The 17,401-nt window shown below is 35.5% G+C and overlaps 1 protein-coding gene across 4 annotated transcripts in view; it reads right to left on the reverse strand.

Annotated features, from left to right (window-relative positions):
- The window catches only part of UPF2 (UPF2 regulator of nonsense mediated mRNA decay), a gene marked incomplete at its 3' end in the record, with an annotated part of 107,977 nt that overhangs the window by 59,096 nt on the left and 31,480 nt on the right, over nt 1-17,401 (reverse strand). For all 4 annotated transcript variants that reach the window (XR_013967236.1, XM_080810481.1, XM_080810482.1 and 1 more), the window contains exons 6-8: nt 14,528-14,677; nt 12,660-12,763; nt 7,804-7,889 (exon numbers count right to left, since the gene is read on the reverse strand). Coding sequence is in view for 3 of the 4 variants with exons in the window: in XM_080810481.1 (XP_080666607.1) it covers nt 7,804-7,889; nt 12,660-12,763; nt 14,528-14,677 (340 nt within the window). The remainder of the gene's footprint in view (nt 1-7,803; nt 7,890-12,659; nt 12,764-14,527; nt 14,678-17,401) is intronic.

A 17,401-nucleotide genomic window follows, 5' to 3' on the forward strand; every position in this document is an offset into this window, starting at 1 on the left:
AACCTTGTCCGAGACTCTAATTCACCATTTTAAAGATGTGTAAACAGAGTCCTTGCCTTTCCAAGTCACTCAGGAACATAAACAAGACAAGTTTTAGCTAAACACTGAAATCGTTAGAGGAGACTAGAGAATACTATTTACACTAGAAAAGTAGACAGATGAGACATCTGTTCTTACATAAATTAGAGATTTTTCTAAAACGCAGCTCATCTGAAATATGTGTGAAATATGGAAATGTCAGTAAAGAGTTAACAGTCAATGCTACTTGTAAACTCCATTGCTGAACAGACTGCCCTCTATCAGCCAAACCATACTTAATATCTCTTTTATCGTTTTCAGTGAGAAAACTTACTAGAGAAATATAAATTTAATGGCCTCAAACAAATCTCTATGAGTGTATCTGAAGCAATGGCAACAGTGCTACCCGAGTGCTCCACATGCTTCCCTACATTTTCCAAATGTCATTGTTGTCATCTTAGGCTTTGGGCTGAGGTGAAAACGATGTATAACTTTTTGTCCAAGGTACCCAGGAATGAGCTGAGGTCACACACTGTCCCTTCATGCCATGGCAATCCTGGAAGTAATGGCAACGATATAAGATGAAGTCTGTAAACTTCATTTTTCAGAGTAAACGCCAATGTTGCTTAAGGTTTGAATGGAGCTACCAAAATCAATCCAGATTTGATGGAAGGTAAATTACAGCAGAAGCCACAAGTGAAAAGTGAACAGAGAGCTAATCCAAACAGGGAAAATTTTCAAAATCTATTTATTAATATTATTAACCACAATTTATTTAAAAAATACAAAGGGGTGCCTGGCTGGCTCAGATCACTTTTGGTCTCAGGGCCATGAGTTCAAGCCCCACACTGGGCACTTACAAAAATAAAAATAAAGAAAGAAGAAGAAGAAAAGGAAAAATTCTTTAAAACATATCAAAATTTACCAGAAAAATATTGCCACAAAATATATTAAAATTCTGGCCATTTTGTTGTGATTTTAAAAATATGAAATGAAAGGGCACCTGGGTGCCTCAGTCGTTGCGCGTCTGCCTGCAGCTCAGGTCATGATCCCAGAGTCCTGGGATCAAGCCCCACATCAGGCTCCCTGCTCAGCAGGAAGCCTGCTTCTCCCTTTCTCACTCCCCCTGCTTATGTTCCCTCTCTCACTGTGTCTCTCTCTGTTAAATAAATAAATAAAATCTTTAAAAAAAAAATGAAATGAGGGGCACCTGGGTGGTTCAGTGGGTTGAGCCTCTGCCTTCGGCTCAGGTCATGATCTCAGGGTCCTGGGATCAAGCCCCGTGTCGGGCTCTCTGCTTGGTGGGGAGGCTGCTTCCCCCTCTCTCTGCCTCTCTGCCTACTTGTGATCTCTCTATCAAATAAATAAATAAAATCTTTTAAAAATAATAAAAATATGAAATGAACCCAAAACAAGAAATGAGGAAGGGAGCACAGGGGAGAACATACTTTGAGAACACTAAGAGGCGGAAGATTAAAAGAAGACACTGAAAAAAGTGATTAGTGAGAATATGGTAGCTGGAAATATGCAAAGGAGATTTTAGGAGTACCTAAAAAAGAAAACCAAAACAAGAGAACAGAACAATTATCTATTTATACTTAAAGACGAAAATTGGGAAAACTTCCCTGAAGTATTCAATATGAACACTGAAAGGGCATGGAGAATGAACAACAACACTGAGGAATCTCCATCCTGGATCTCCACTGGATTTACTAGAGAAAGAGTTTCGGGGAGCCGTATGAATGACCAAGTCAATCACACAGGAGAAAAAGAAAAAGGCAGGCTGGCCTACAGCTTCTCCACAGTAACACCAAATGTCTGATGACACTGAGGGAACACCAATAAGGTATTTAAGGATAAAGTATGAGCCATGAATCCTACAACTAGCTAAGCTGTCCTTCAAGAAAGAAATCCACAGACACATCACTGAATGTATAAGAGCTCAAGGGATATTTTTTTCCCAAGAACGCTTCTTGAGAAAATTATTAGAAGATGAACTTCAGCAAACCAAGAGATAACTAAGAAAACCAGAGAAACAGGGCTGGCTGGGAGCATGGAGTATTTTAAACTGTAGAACTAAGACAAAACAAATGAGGGGGTTAGAGTGACAAATTAGGATGCGTTATCAACATGGAGACAAAAACCGGGGAGGGCGGACGAAGAGAAGAGAAAAGGGGAAGTCTGATAAGTTTACTGCTTGCCTGCCTGTAGCGCTGGGAGAGAATTAACACTGAAAGCTGACAAACCAAATGACACAAGTCTGAGCACACTTAACACTGAAAAAGGAAAATGTCAAGGAAGGTAACATTACAGACCGACACCAGGTGGGTAAGGAGAGGGAGACGAAAGGAAGAGAACACAAGCTAATTTCATCATCACTTGTGGCAGGAAAAACAAAGATTATCTAAATAAATGACCATGAAGTAAACCTACAATTATGAAGGGAACTACTAAAATAAAAATACAAACCTTCCTCAAACCAGAAAATACAAATACCCACATATGTAAGGCAAATAAAACAATACAGATTACATAATGAAAGACTTTTTAAAAATAAAACCAAAAAGACAAATAATATAACAGAACTTGGACCAATCATATCTATCTTATCAAAAAGTAAACAGGGTGCCCAAGTGGCTCAGTGGTTAAGCATCTGCCTTCAGCTCAGGTCATGATCCCAGGGTCCTGGATAGAGCCCCACGTCGGGCTCCCTGCTCAGCCAGGGGTCTGCTTATCCCTCTCCCTTTTCTCATTGTTCCTCCCCCCCACCTCCACTTCCTGCTCATGATCTAATTAAAAAAAATGTGAACAGCCTAACTTATTGATAAGAAACATATTTTTCAGAAAAGATGTCAAAGTGAAATTCAATTCCAGAATGTATGAGAGACTCAACTAAAATAAAGTGATTCTGAAATACTGAATATAGAAGGTCAGTATAGAAGGTCAAAAGCGTATGAGAAAAAGAAAGAAATTAATACCAGATAAGGTAGTAAAAGGCCAAAAAAGCATTAAGACAAAGAATGACACTTTATAGTGATAAAAGGCTCAATCCACAGTGAGGTGTAAGTTTTATCTTCATACTAAATAACAACAGTAACATTCAAAAAGCTGAAATCATAGCAGTTATTAGGAAAACACCACACATCAACAGCAGTCTTTAATTCACCTTAGTCCAGAACCCCTGGGTAGAGAAAAAAAAGTCAAGAAAATGGACAAACTTAATAAAAGTTAATTTAATACTGTAAACTTCCCTGATCAATACATTTAACTCTGTACCATAAAAACAAAGACCGTAACCTTTTAAAAAAAAATGCTTGGGGGGGAAGGGGCATCCCCCACCTGGGTGGCTTAGTCAATTAAGTGTCCAACTCTTGGTTTTGGCTCAGGTCATGATCTCATGGGTCATGAGATAGAGCCCAGCATTGGGTTCCCAGCTCACTCTGGGAACGGAGTCTGCTTGAAGATTCTCCCCCTCTGTCCTGCCCCACTGCGCCCCCACATGCTCTCCCTCTAAAATAAATAAATAAATCTTAAAAAATAAATAAATCTTAAAAAAAAATGCTTGTGGAATATTCCCGAAGACTGACTATATAATAGGCCATAAAGAAAATTTCAAAAAAATCCAAAAAGTCTAGGCTGTATTTTTTATTCATAATGTAGTAAAAATATGAATTAGTAACCAAGTCAGACAAGAAAACAGAACAAAAAAAGTCCCACTATCCGGAAGTTTCAAACCTCTCTCAGATACCTCCTTAGGGAACAAAATGAAACTTAAAACTAAAATTGGAGAATTTCTAAAAAACAAAAACAGAAATCACCACATGCCAGAACTACAATATACAGCTAAGACCATTCTCAAGACAGTATGTTAAATGCCAAAAAAGTAACAAAATGAATGAAGGAAAGCAAGAGAGGAGGAATTGGTAAAGATCAAAAGCCAAAACTAATGAGTAAAAAAAATAGTAAAACAATAGAAAAAATTATAATTTGGAAGCTGGTTTTCTGGTAAGAAAAACAAAAATGGATAAACCTCTAGCTGACATGCTTAAGAGGAGAAAAAAGAAAAGGGAAGTACAAACACAGCGTTGTCTGTAATGGCAGACTGGAATGTCCAAAATGGTTAAATATAGTACATCCATAATTAGAAACACTGCAGCTTTAAAAGAACAAGGGAAATCTTTATATATGGATATGAAAGCTCTCCAAGATATATTATTAATGAAAATAGTAATGTTCAGAATGACAGGTACAGTAAGTTGCCCTTGTATAAAAAACAAGAAATACAAGAATTTATAATTACATTTTCTTTTTTTTTTTTAAAGATTTTATTTATTTATTTGACAGAGAGAGATCACAGTAGACAGAGAGGCAGGCAGAGAGAGAGAGAGAGAGAGAGGGAAGCAGGCTCCCTGCTGAGCAGAGAGCCCGACGTGGGACTCGATCCCAGGACCCTGAGATCAGGACCTGAGCCGAAGGCAGAGGCTTTAACCCACTGAGCCACCCAGGCGCCCTATAATTACATTTTCTTGTAATGTAACGTAATGTAATGAAAAAGAAACTTAGAAGGATATATAAGAATCAAGACAGGGGTTTCCAAATGGAAAAGTGGAAACTGGGTATAAGGAGACAAGGATGGAAAGGATACTTTTCAGCACAGTGTTTGATACTTCTGGGCTTTGAGCCTATAAATGCCTCACTTATTTTTTAAAATGAAATTTTAGATTTGCATATGACCAACATTAATTCATTGATTATTTTCAAGCACTTACCAGAACTATACGTGTTGAAATATAAAAAATGAAAAGATCCAAAACTCTCTTTTTTATTTTTTAAGTAATCTCTACACCTAATGTGGGGCTCAAACTTACAATCCAAGATCAAGGGTTGCATGCTCTACCACTGAGCCAGCCAGGTGCTGCAAGAACTCCGAAAGACTCCCTTTTTTTTTCCTTCCACACCTTACACTTTTATTTTTTATTATTTTTTATTAACATATTAACATATATTTTATTATTTTTTTATTAACATATAATGTATTATTTGCTTCAGGACTACAGATCTGTGGAATCATCAGTCTTACACAATTCACAGCACTCACCATAGCACATACCCTCCCCAATGGGTTATGGACATTGGGGAAGAACTCCCTTTTAAAGAGCCTGTAGTTTATACAGTTTGGTAAGGATACAGGTGGCAAAGCAATATTGGGAAATGTACCTGATTCTTCATACAAAGACGTTATATTAAAAGTGCTATAAGAGCATCTATATGTATATAATGGCAATGAAGATGGCTGTTCAGAGAATATAGCTCTTAGGCTAAGATTTAAAGGGTGAGCCAGAAATTTTCAGTGAAAAATAAAGATTATCCCAGACAGATTAGAAGACAGAGGCTTGGAAGCTGAGAGAGGGAAAGGTATTGAAGAAATCAGGATTTTGCAAGAGAAGAGTGGACAGAATTCCCGTCTAAAGCTGAAAGGGGGCTAGATAAGATAAGGCATTAAATACCATGGTATGTAATTTTATCACCTTCTACCTGTCCGATATTACCCTGAGTGCTGGAGATAAAGAAGGAAACAGGGCCTCCTCCCTGCAGCTTATTTAGTCTAGAGGACAACGTCCAGGGAAACAAGAAAGCAGTTTTTGCAACACTTTTCCCGTCTCTAGCTCTTTGCACATACTCAGCTGCCTCCACAAGAATGCTCTCTCTACACTCCCCTTCCCCAGCCATCCCTGCCTAGCTAATTCCTTTCTCAAGACTCACATTAAATGACCCTTGTTCCAGGCAGCCTTCTCAGACTCCCCAGACTAAATCAATCAGTTCCACTTGCTAATACTTCAAAGCATGCTGTTTTGATTCTTCTTGGTAACTGCACTTAGAAGTCTTTGTATTTCTTCTTTTCTAAACTGTAAGCTTTGTGAATACAAGAGCCTAATCTGTCCTGTTTACCACTGTATCTCTAACACTAATCTAGCACAGAATATAGCAAACTCTTAATAAATTAGTTAATAAATAAATAAATTTTAGAACATAATCTTTTCTGATCACTCAAGTATATTATTAAAAAAAAAACCTAAAGGACTGAATTTATACATTTCGGGTATATAAGACTACATATAGGTCTCTTCCTCATGGCTCTAGCGTACTATACACTTGTCTCTTTACTTTTTCCCTCTCCTCTCAAACCATAAATTGTCACTTACTACTACCTTTAAGTCTACATTTCTAGCAGATTCCAAGTACATCTAATTTGCAGCTATTTGATGAGCTAAGCAGATAAACTGAGTTATAAAGGATACAACCAGCAAAGACCAAATAATAATGTGCAGTTTTTGAGGGCCTTCTTGGGGGGTGGGCCGCCAGAGGAGGGGAAGGGTGGGGTGCAACAGGACAGAGTAGGGATGAAGGGAGACAGGATGCTCTTTTGTAAGCAAACTATTTAAACATCACTGCATGATTTCTTTTGTAAACAAAGACTTTTATTTTGCTAACTTTGGATTATTCTGTGTTATATTAAGTTCAAATAATTGTTAATACCTATTTCTTCATTCAAATAGAGTTGAAAAAAATCTGAAAATAAATTTCCATTGTATAAGAAGAGAACCACTTGAAAAAAATCAGTCCAAGATACTGAGGAAAAAGTATCTGAATTTTCATCAATGAGAGGCATACTCTTTTTCCCACTTACAAATACATGACAGTGGGATGTGTCTCACAATTAAGGACTTAACAATAACGGCAATATTTTTTCTTAGTTTTACATAATGGTGCACTTCATAACTGGTGGCACCTTAGATTTGATGAAATCAAATGCATATTATAAAAATATTCATGTACATGACATTCTCAACTAGAGAATGCTTAATTATTATTATTAATACATTCCATCTCTCTTATCCCACTAAGATGAAAAATCAAATGTTCATACTAATGATGCTGGCAGGAGGCAAAAACCAGTATGAAAGAAAAAGAAGTAGCGATTTGGTTTCACTGAGAAAGCTTATATCAACAGATTATGGGCCTCCACCAACAAATGGACCTAATGAAAACTTTAAGAAACCTTTAGTGAAATCCCTCAGAACCCTTACTTTCTGGGGAAGTATCTACATTAGCTATGTGGTATATAATCATCATAACAGTGAACAAAATTACTTAATTACTCACTGTTGAATAAACAGAAAAACATCTCCTCCAGGTTTGTAAGGACAATAGATTGAGTGGTCCTCCATATTTCAGGATCATTAAGTTAGTGTAATTTACAGCATTATTATTCTCTAAAAGCATTATGCAACTAATATGCTGCTTGAATTACTAGCAACATAATCATGAATATAACTTTCAATTCTAAACTATCATAATTACAAAAACATGGAACTTTTCATTTAAATACAACTGCAAAAATTAGAAACATTAGTCTGATCCTTATACAAAATAAAAACTCTTCAAAAAACTTATATACCTTTTTATTTTTTTCTTCTCAGAGGCAAAAATGTAAACCAACTGCTTCTAGAAATGATTAAGTTATTATTACTCTTAGGTTGCTATTATTCTCAAACATTTTCTCTTCAAATAACAGATTAGTATCAGAAGAAATACTTCCACTAAAACTAATGAACAAAAGAACAGAAAACAACGAGAACAAAGTTCCAGAAAATATGCTAAAAATAATAATGTCTGTTGACAAGAGATGTTTTTAAAGAGATAGTTGAGTAAAAACATTTATCTTACAATCATCACTACAGCGTAAAAACACTAACAAATTACTTTTTGGTTTTTAATACCTACCTTTGTCTGGGAACTATAAAGAGTGCCCGTACCAACTTCTTCCTATTCGCTTTTGTATTCATGTTCATGCAAAAATCCATTGCTGCCTAAAGGAGAAAAAGCAAACTTTTTTTCTTAAAAAAAAAAAAATTTTTTTTTTCAATTTAGCTAATGAAAGCAGAAACCATGCATGCTACAAAGGACTTCTACTTGTTCCTAAGCATTTCAAAATAGTTTTAGAACACTAGCATTGTAAGCATATGCCAAACTAAAAGATCACTGAAGTTTAAAATCTTCTCTCTTTTTAGATCTCAAAATACATGTCTCATAAGCTTTTTAGTTGCAACCTAGTGTTACAAATAGAAACCCAAGTGAGTGGACTGAAGACCTGCCACAAATTGTTTGGCAAACATTTATATGAAATGGCAACTAATGCCTCTGAGCTCACTGAAGTCAAGTAAATCAACATTAATACTGGAAAATATTCTGACAGAATTAGAAAGTAGCAAGAAAAGTTACCAGAAACCAAGAAAATTATTGCCACTAATCAGGATAATCAAAAGAACAGAGATAAACTAGAAATGACAGAAAGGTATATATTATTCTCAGGAACATGTAAAAATAAGTGCCTAAGCATTGACTAAAAAGTTTTAGTTTAGTGTCAACAGTCAGACTCGACAACTTAAAGAAAAAACATCACAGGATTGCAATAAATACCCACACCTGTTATCTAGTGCAGCAATCTACCATTCCATACAGCAAGAACAAAGAAGCGTTCAGTATTTCATCACTATGTCTGACAATTAAGCATAAAAGAAAAGCTGAGAGAGGTATGTGTTCTAGGAAGCCAGTGGAAAGCAAAAATATGAGTAATTGGTATTTTTAAAACATAGGCATGTATATTTTAAAATGTTAAAGATTTTCAGTATATTTGGTTTAAGAAAAATAAGGAAGTTACACTTCTAAAAGGAATAAACTACCTTTAAATATAATTCTGAGGATTTCAAATATTGTCCTTCCATAGGTTCACATGTAATATAATGATTATTTTATCATTAATCCCAATCCTTAGTTTCTTGATTATCAGATGCACGTAAAGGATCCACAGGTTCCAGATCTATTAAGGATTTCTACTCTTCACTATTGACAGAACGCACTGAAATATCTCCCATTTGGTTAAATCTTTTGAGGAAATGGCACAACTAACACTGATTAGATTCAAACCTGGGACACTAACTCACATTCCAAGTATTCACCAAGATCAAAACTGTACATCAACATTAGTCAAGACAGAAAAATCAATTTAGAATTTTCTTCTACTTGTAAAGAGAGTATAATCAATGTTATTAAAACTTACATTTTATAACATTAAAGCTTCTCATAGCAAATTAAAATAACAAAGAGAAAGGAGAAAATACAATAAATTTCCTATAATCAATTCACCCATTTGCAACATTGAAAAATTCTGGACCTAAAAAACAGAAACCCCAAAGTCATGTACTCAGAAAATAAAACAGGTTAACACTAGAAAAGTTCACATACAGACATATACACACAAACTCTCAAATCAACATTTTTGAAAATATTAGAAACATTTTAAAAGGCCAATAATGGCTTATGTTTCACTACAAATTAGAAAACATGAAAAATAAAATATATTTCAGTGAATACTTTAGAACACTGTCCTTTAAAATACGTAAATACTTTGCATATTCTACCTAAATAAATTTTAGAAAGACAGAAAAAGCAATAATCACTTCACCTAGCACAATAATCAAAGGCCAGTTAGGTAGGAAAAAAAACCTACAATATTCAAAACTCTCCACAGATCAGTCATCCTTAAAGCATTCCAATGCCCAACACACAGTAGGGGTTCTACTACTCTAAGTATATAGAATAAATAAAAGACAAGATGAGTAGAAAGTTGTTAGAATTGTTAAATTTCGGAAAATTAAAAAGAGAAAAGTTTCATATGTATATTATTCTTAGATTTAACCAGTCCTGTCCTTTTGGGAGAAAAGGAAAAAAAAGAAGCAAAAAAAAAGAAAAAAAAAAGAAGCAAAGAGTCTCTCTGGCAGCATCTAGCTGCCTAAGGAACAACTGCTGATTGGCAACTCAATAAGCAGTATTCTGAAAACTTGTTTCAAAACATTTTGGGTCAATGAAAGTTCAATAATCATTTCTTATTTTATTAAGTAAAAATAAATTCTTATGATCATCAAATTTATGAATAAACATTAAAAAAAAAATAAACAAACATCACCATGAATGACATTACTCACAGAAGTTACCTAAAAGAAATCTTCACTCTGGTCTCTATAGTGTTACATAATTACTGAATTCAAAGAGTTCTTGGATTTTTCTGTTTCCCAAGTACTTTTCTCTTTAAGCCACTTGGACATCTGTGAGTGTATATGGAGGAAATTCCTTTCATGAGGACGCTAACTCCCCAGAGGAACAATCCCCAGAGGAACAAACTGGGGACCAATAGGGAGGAGTGGCCCATGTGACCCTCAGAGGGCTAACTCAGAATTTACAGTCATTACTGGCAATAACTCTTAATACTGAGCAGGGCGCTAGAGGATACCTTCCAATGCAGACTCATTACAATAATGCTACTATATATACAAAACTGATGAGTTCCTTCTCACCTTCAAGTTTCATGATACAACTCAAAATGGGGTATAGGGATGAAGCAGGAGTGTCAAGGTATCTCTCTATCATCCTCTGTTTATGTCACATGAATAAATACATGAAAATTTGGCAGAGGAAATATTCATTCATATTTCAAACTTGCTAATACGTTTTTGAAAACTGTACAATGACCTAATCACTCCAAGAAGCCAATTTGGAAACAGTTTCAAGCCTACTTGATTACATGAATAGTTAGTGAAATACATCTAAATTATTTGAAGGAGGGCTAAACGAGTTCAAAGTTGAAAAATAACTTAACTTCTGTGGTTCTCCACAGGAGACTGTCAAAGCATTATGGGGAAAAAATGATTATATTATACTTTGACCAAAAAAAAAAAAAAAAATTGGCTTAAAGCAAGTTTTCAAACTTTGGGTCTCAAAAGCCCTTTACCTGAAAGAACTTTGTTTACATGGGTTACATTTATCATCATTTACTGTATTAGAAATTAAAATTGAGAGACTTTTAAAATATCATTTCACTCAAAAATACCAATAAATCTATTAGTTGTTACTTCTTTTCGGAAATAACTATATACTTTTCAAGATGAAAAAAATTTAGTGCCAAAAGTGGTACCTTTTTAGATAACAGCTAGATTTTTATATCTACTTATACATTCAGTCTGTCATGATGTGTTTTTTTGTTTTTTTAGGATGAAGTAAATAAAGAAAATCCAACTTCACATATATACATAGCTAGAAAAGGGAGGTGTACTTTAGTATACTTTCCACTAATTGTAGATATTCTCTGATACTACCCCAAAACTTGACAAGTGGTAGTTTCCTAACGGTTAGTTGCAATGTGGAACCAAAACCATATAAATCAATTTTTCATGATACATTAAAATCCACTGGTCTAACTTGCACTTTGGAGTCAATCTTTCTGTGAACACTGTCTCGTGGTCACTTAGAACAATGGTTCACTGAGTGATGCAGATCTTCCACAGACATAATTTTATATATTTAAAATTACATTATTTAATATCATTGCCAATCTCATCAGGAAAGTCTCATCAATGAATCTCTTCAGAAAACAATTGGGAAGGTATCAAGCTTATTGTGGTAGACCTAAGTTTCCCAAAATTCTTTTGTTGAAAAAACTAATTCCTTCATTGGTAATAAATACTTTGTTGCTGTCCTTGAAGTGACAGGATCACCCTGTTCATGTTAGAAAACTGTCTGCTAAATACCCAAGTCTGAGTAAACAGTTTGTCCATCACTTCTTTCAAGTAAAAATTTTATTCTATGAAAAAAGCAACTAGTTCAGCACGAAACTCAATCACACAACTGGATTTTCCCAAGACAACCTTGAGAAAGCAGAAGTGCCTTATATGAAAGTCCCATTTTTTCAGATTAAAAGGATGTGCATTCAAAGATCGAAATGAAATAAAATCTGGGAACCTGGGTGGCTCAGTGGGTTAAAGCCTCTGCTTTCGGCTCAGGTCATGATCCCAGGGTCCTGGGATCGAGTCCCACATCGGGCTCTCTGCTCAGCGGGGAGCCTGCTTCCTCCTCTCTCTCTCTCTGCCTGCCTCTCTGCCTACTTGTGATCTCTGTCTGTCAAATAAATAAATAAAAAAAAAATCAATAAATAAAAATAAAAAAAAAAAAAGAAATGAAATAAAATCATAAATTTTTTAGTCATCAAGGAGATTCTTAAGTAAAAGTAGCACTCTCTTTTTAATTGCAAATCATGGCAGCGAAGAATACAAAGGCTACTAGCACAGTTTTCACCCACTCATGCTAAATTGCCAGTTGCTTTTTCAAATGTCAAAAACAATGAAAAGGCAAGGCTAGTGCGGGGTGGGGGTGGGGGGGACGGGACCCTAGTTTTGGTATGAAAAGAGTTTTAACTTTACAGACCTCATGAAAGCGCCTCAGAAGAATCCAGGAACTGACAAAGCATACTTTAAGAATTTCGGGTCTAAAACCATATTTTCCAAACTGTGGGGTCCCTATATGAAGGGGAGAAGCATCAAGCCAATTCTAGACAGTTTCACACTAAAAGATAACATCTACAAGTTGGCTCCAATTTTCTATGTTTATTTTGGATTCCCATATAAGAGTCCACTTGAAGACATAGTTCATTCTATGGCTAAAACTGTCCAAAACCCACAGGCGTTCCTAATTAGAGCTATCCCACAAGGTCTATGTGTTTCCATAAAGTTAAACCATGACAATTATACCTTGTCTATCAGATCTCGGTTGACACAGTTGGGCAACTGCTGGAGGAAAGCATCTACTATGAGCTTGAGGTGAGATCCAGTGCTGGCTTCTTCATCCTCTTGTTCTAATATAAAATTATTTTTTAAATAGGTTAAAAAAATACAAAGAGACAATACAGACAAGAATAGAAACATTCAATTTTAACTTATTTGGCAAATAGATCATCTGGAGTTTTATGAAAAAATGGAAGCCTTTTTATGAAAACATTTTTATGAAAAATAGAAGCTATTACCCTAATATTTGGGTATATCTAGAATCAGAACCCAAAGACACTATAGGCTTTCAGGTATCAAATATGAAAAGGCAAACTTTTGCATTAGACATAAAAACTCAAACATAAATTGCATGTAGTTTTATAGTAAATTTGTTATTTTTATCTGCTGAGCTTCCCGCCCCCACATCTTCAAGTAATAACAGCCCTCCCATCACTTGCTTGGCTTTGAAGGCAACTCATGGGATTCTGATAGGGAAGGGCACAGCCACAGCACAGCATATTGCCTTCCTTTTAGCCACAGGCAACCACTAGCCAAATCCTTCCATGACATTTATGTATAGATACTGAGAGAGACTCTCCTGTCCTTTGATATTAAGAGCTGATAGGACCTGGGCCTAGTGCAGCCTCCAACCACACCCACCCTCCCTTCATGACATGGAGAAAAGAAAATCTGCAGTAGGGTTGCCTGGGTGGCTCAGTTGGTTAACCGGCTGCCTTTGGTTCAGGTCATGATCTCAGTGCCCTGGGATTAAGTCCCACATCAGGCACCTTGCTCCGCAGGGAGCCTGCTTCTCCCTCTGCCTCTGCCTGCCACTCTGCCTGCCTATACTCTATCTCTCTGACAAATAAATAAATAAAATCTTAAAAAAAAAAAAAAACTGCAGTAGGAAACAATGAAGACAATAGAGAAGTAAGCAATACCAACAAAAGGTATCCTTCTAATAAAAAAATCCCAGCTAATAAATGGATAAAGATGAGGTACATATATATATATGTGTGTGTATATATATATGAAATATTACTAATAGCCATAAAAAGAATGAGATATTGCCATTTGCAACAACATGGATGGACCTAAAGAGTATAATGCTAAGTGAAATAAGTCAGAGAAAAACAAACAACATAGGATTTCACTCATATGTGGAATTTAAGAAACAAAACAAGTGAACAAAGAAAAAAGAGACAAACATAAAAGACTCTCAAATACAGAGAATTGGTGGTTGCCAGAGGGGAGGCAGGTGGGCAGGCAGATAAAATAGATAAAGGGGATCAGGAGTAGACATCATGATGAGCACCGATAATGTACAGAATCACTGAATCATCATATTGTACAACTGTCCCTAATATAACATACTGTATGTTAATTGTACTTCAATAAAAAGTCCTAACTAATTTAAAAAAACCTAATAGGAAGTATTTAGGGAATAATTAACAATATAACTTTTTTTACTAAATATAAAATATTACTCAACTATAAAAACAAATAAAATTATAACAAACTGATCTACTAGTTGTCTTTTTATCTCTCAACCATTTTAGAATAACTTTCAAGTACTTTTATGTTAAGACTGTAAAGATCATACCATAAAGTAAATTCAGGACACACTAGCAAGTAAAGATGCAGAAGAAATATCTATTAAGATATTGAGAATTTGGATGATCATTAAAGCGTGTATTTACATTACATGGGACATGTTATGTTTCTATTCCAAATCAAATTCCAAAAAAGTGATGGCCTGGAAAGAATAGGAAAATAGAGAACTAAAGAGTAAAGCAGGAGCTCTGTGTATAAAAATTAATCAAGAATTAAATTGTTAGCAAAATAACACTCACCTTGCTCATCAAGAAGTTTCTTTGTGAGATCCTCAGCTTCATCTCCACCCTCTAACTCCAAGGTGTCATCATTAATTTCTAGATTCTCCAACTCAAGTTCCAAATCATCAGGATTTGATACTTCCTTATTATCTTTAGGTTCTTTTGTCTCTATTTGAAAACAAAGAATCAGTTATCTCTGAATTAAAAGTCATACTGAAATCCTGTCACAAAAATAGATAAGAATTCATAAAATCTGCATCATTTGTCTTAGAATCTACATATATACCTGGCAATAAACTTGAGTATATATTTAATATTCTCAGATTTTATAAAATATAGTACACTCATTGAGAACAAAGACCATAACTTCTTTGATTCTATAAGCCATCTATTAACCGTAGGAATGGGTGGGTGGGTGGGTAGATGGATGGATGGATGGATGGAGACATACATGGCATGAGGATCTGTGGTAAAGAGAGGAAAATAAAGTTGATTAGATAAAGTGGACTCAGATTAAGGTGGATCTCAAACTCCATGATGACAAGTTCAGACTTTCTCTTTTACACAGTATGAGCTTTGCTGGGTCATGAGCAGGAGATAACATTTAAATGTGAGGTGATGTGAAAACTGACTTAGCAACAATACACAAGATTAATCAGAGAGACCAGATGCAAAAAGACAAATTGGGGAAACATCCTTATAATTCAGATGTCAGGGGTTAGAGGAAATAAAAAAATGCAACAAAACCAAGGAAAATTGCCTGGAGTTGGTAATAAGGCTCAACAGAAAGGATAAAAGTGAAAGTGGAAGTAAACTCAATTTCAACAATATTGCCATAATATTCAATGGATTAGCCTTACTTTTGTGTTTGAAAATTTTCATAAATGAAAAAAACAAAAAAGCCTGAGTTCAAGACTTTATGCTTTAAAGAGTAGTAGACTTAGGGTGTCCACTGAAATTATATTTCTCAGCCTCATCTTCTCTTAGAGTCCCTAATCTCATAATTTCTGCAGTAAAAGCAGAAATGTTTTACTGATACATGATCCCATCCCATATTTGGAAGAATCAAAACTCTAATATGGATTGGTTCTGCTACCTCTATTGGAGACAGTTTTCTCATTCATTTACCCTTCCATTCAACTAACACTTAAATTCTTACATGCTAACTACTGTTCTAAACAACAAGGATACCACTTTGCACGAGATAAAAACCCCTGCCCATATGGAGCATATACTCATTTCCCAGTATTCTCTGATGTCTGGCTATCAAAAAAAACCAACATTTACTACCAGCTACTATGTATTCAAAACTATGCTAAACTGAACATTCACAAAAAGCATAAATGTGACTCTTGCTCTCAAGAAATGTATGATCTATCCAAGGAAATTAAATTAATATACACAAGTGAGTAGTATGGTGAAGAGAGGATTACAAGCAGAAAACATGACGAGGGAAGGCCATGAAGCAAGAGGACTATCCTGCTGCAGATGCTAAAAAGGAGAAAAAAGTAAGGGTAATGTGATATCAGATATTGGAGAGGAAGACCTACACCGAACTGTGCAGGGTCCAAGAGATAAGGTTAACAAGTTTACATTATCTTCCAAATAAATGTAAAGCCATTAAAAGACAGGAGAGTAAAGTTAATTTTTAGAATGTACAGAAGGCAGCAAGAGCAAATCCAGGGCAGCCAGAGAGGAAGAATCACACAGTGGCCCAGGTTAAAAGACGATAGTTCCTTAGATTAGAATAGAAGCAGTAAGAACAAAATCAATCTCAGATACATGTAAAAGGTTGAAATAAGCAAACTTGATTACTACAGTGACTGCCCCTTCCTCTTCTATCGGACCCTGAAAAACACTGACATTTAAAAGGTCCAATGAAAGTGGAAACTGAAGATAAGCAGAGAAGACAAGAAGGTTTAGTGCCACAGAAGCCATGGAACGGAAATGCTCCAAAAAGGAAATAGTAAACTGTGTTGAATGGTTTGAGAGATCAAATGAGACAGGGACTGGAACCTGCCCTTGAGATACAGCAACATGAATATGACTGGTAATTTTGGCAAAAAACAGTTTCGGCGTAGAGGTGAGGCTGGAGCCAGACTGAAGTAGACTAATGAGGAAGTAAGACAGTGAACAATCCGCATGTTTCAAAAGGACTACATAAAAAAGAGACAGGACAGTACCTGACAAAGGATGGCAAGCCCAGGAGGTTTCAGAGTATTCACAATTTGCTTTGATCTGTTTTGTTTTTTAAAGATGAGAATATGTTTGAAGACTGAGATTAAGGATCCAGTAGAGAAAGGGAAAGAGAGACAGAGAATTTGATATCAAAGAGATAAAAAGGGATAATGGACTGCAACAGGGTTCAGGACAAAGAAGGAAACAAGATTCAGAACAAGATGATGACCTGGCCTTATACAGAAGTTGTAGCATTTCACCTTATCACCCAGGGAAGAAACACTGTATAAGCTCTAAGACAGGCAGATTTATAAATTAGAAGGGGTACACTGTTGAGGGAATTATATCTGAAGGCCTCCATCTTCTCTATGAAGTACTATATTGCACATCATCTTCTGCTAAGGAGGGAAGCAGAACGAAAATGGGAGAGAGAATGAAAATGTGTTATGAAGTGGGGGAGAGGGAACTAAGGACAGAGATGCTGTCAAGTTTCCCTGCAGTGTTGAGAACCTAGTTGAGATTGGTGACCATGAATTTATCAAGTTATCAAGCTATCTAAATGATCATCTCTAAGAGAACTCAACTGTTTGGATACAGAAATCAATATATGGCGGATGACTGAGTTCATCCAGGGCTGAACTTGACAGGCATGTATGAATGAAAGACAGAAGGAGAAAGAATGTGTAAGAGAAATATTAAAGATGTATAGCAGCA

The sequence above is a fragment of the Martes martes genome, assembly GCF_963455335.1.
Source record: "Martes martes genome assembly, chromosome: 8".
Classification (NCBI taxonomy): Eukaryota; Metazoa; Chordata; class Mammalia; order Carnivora; family Mustelidae; genus Martes; species Martes martes.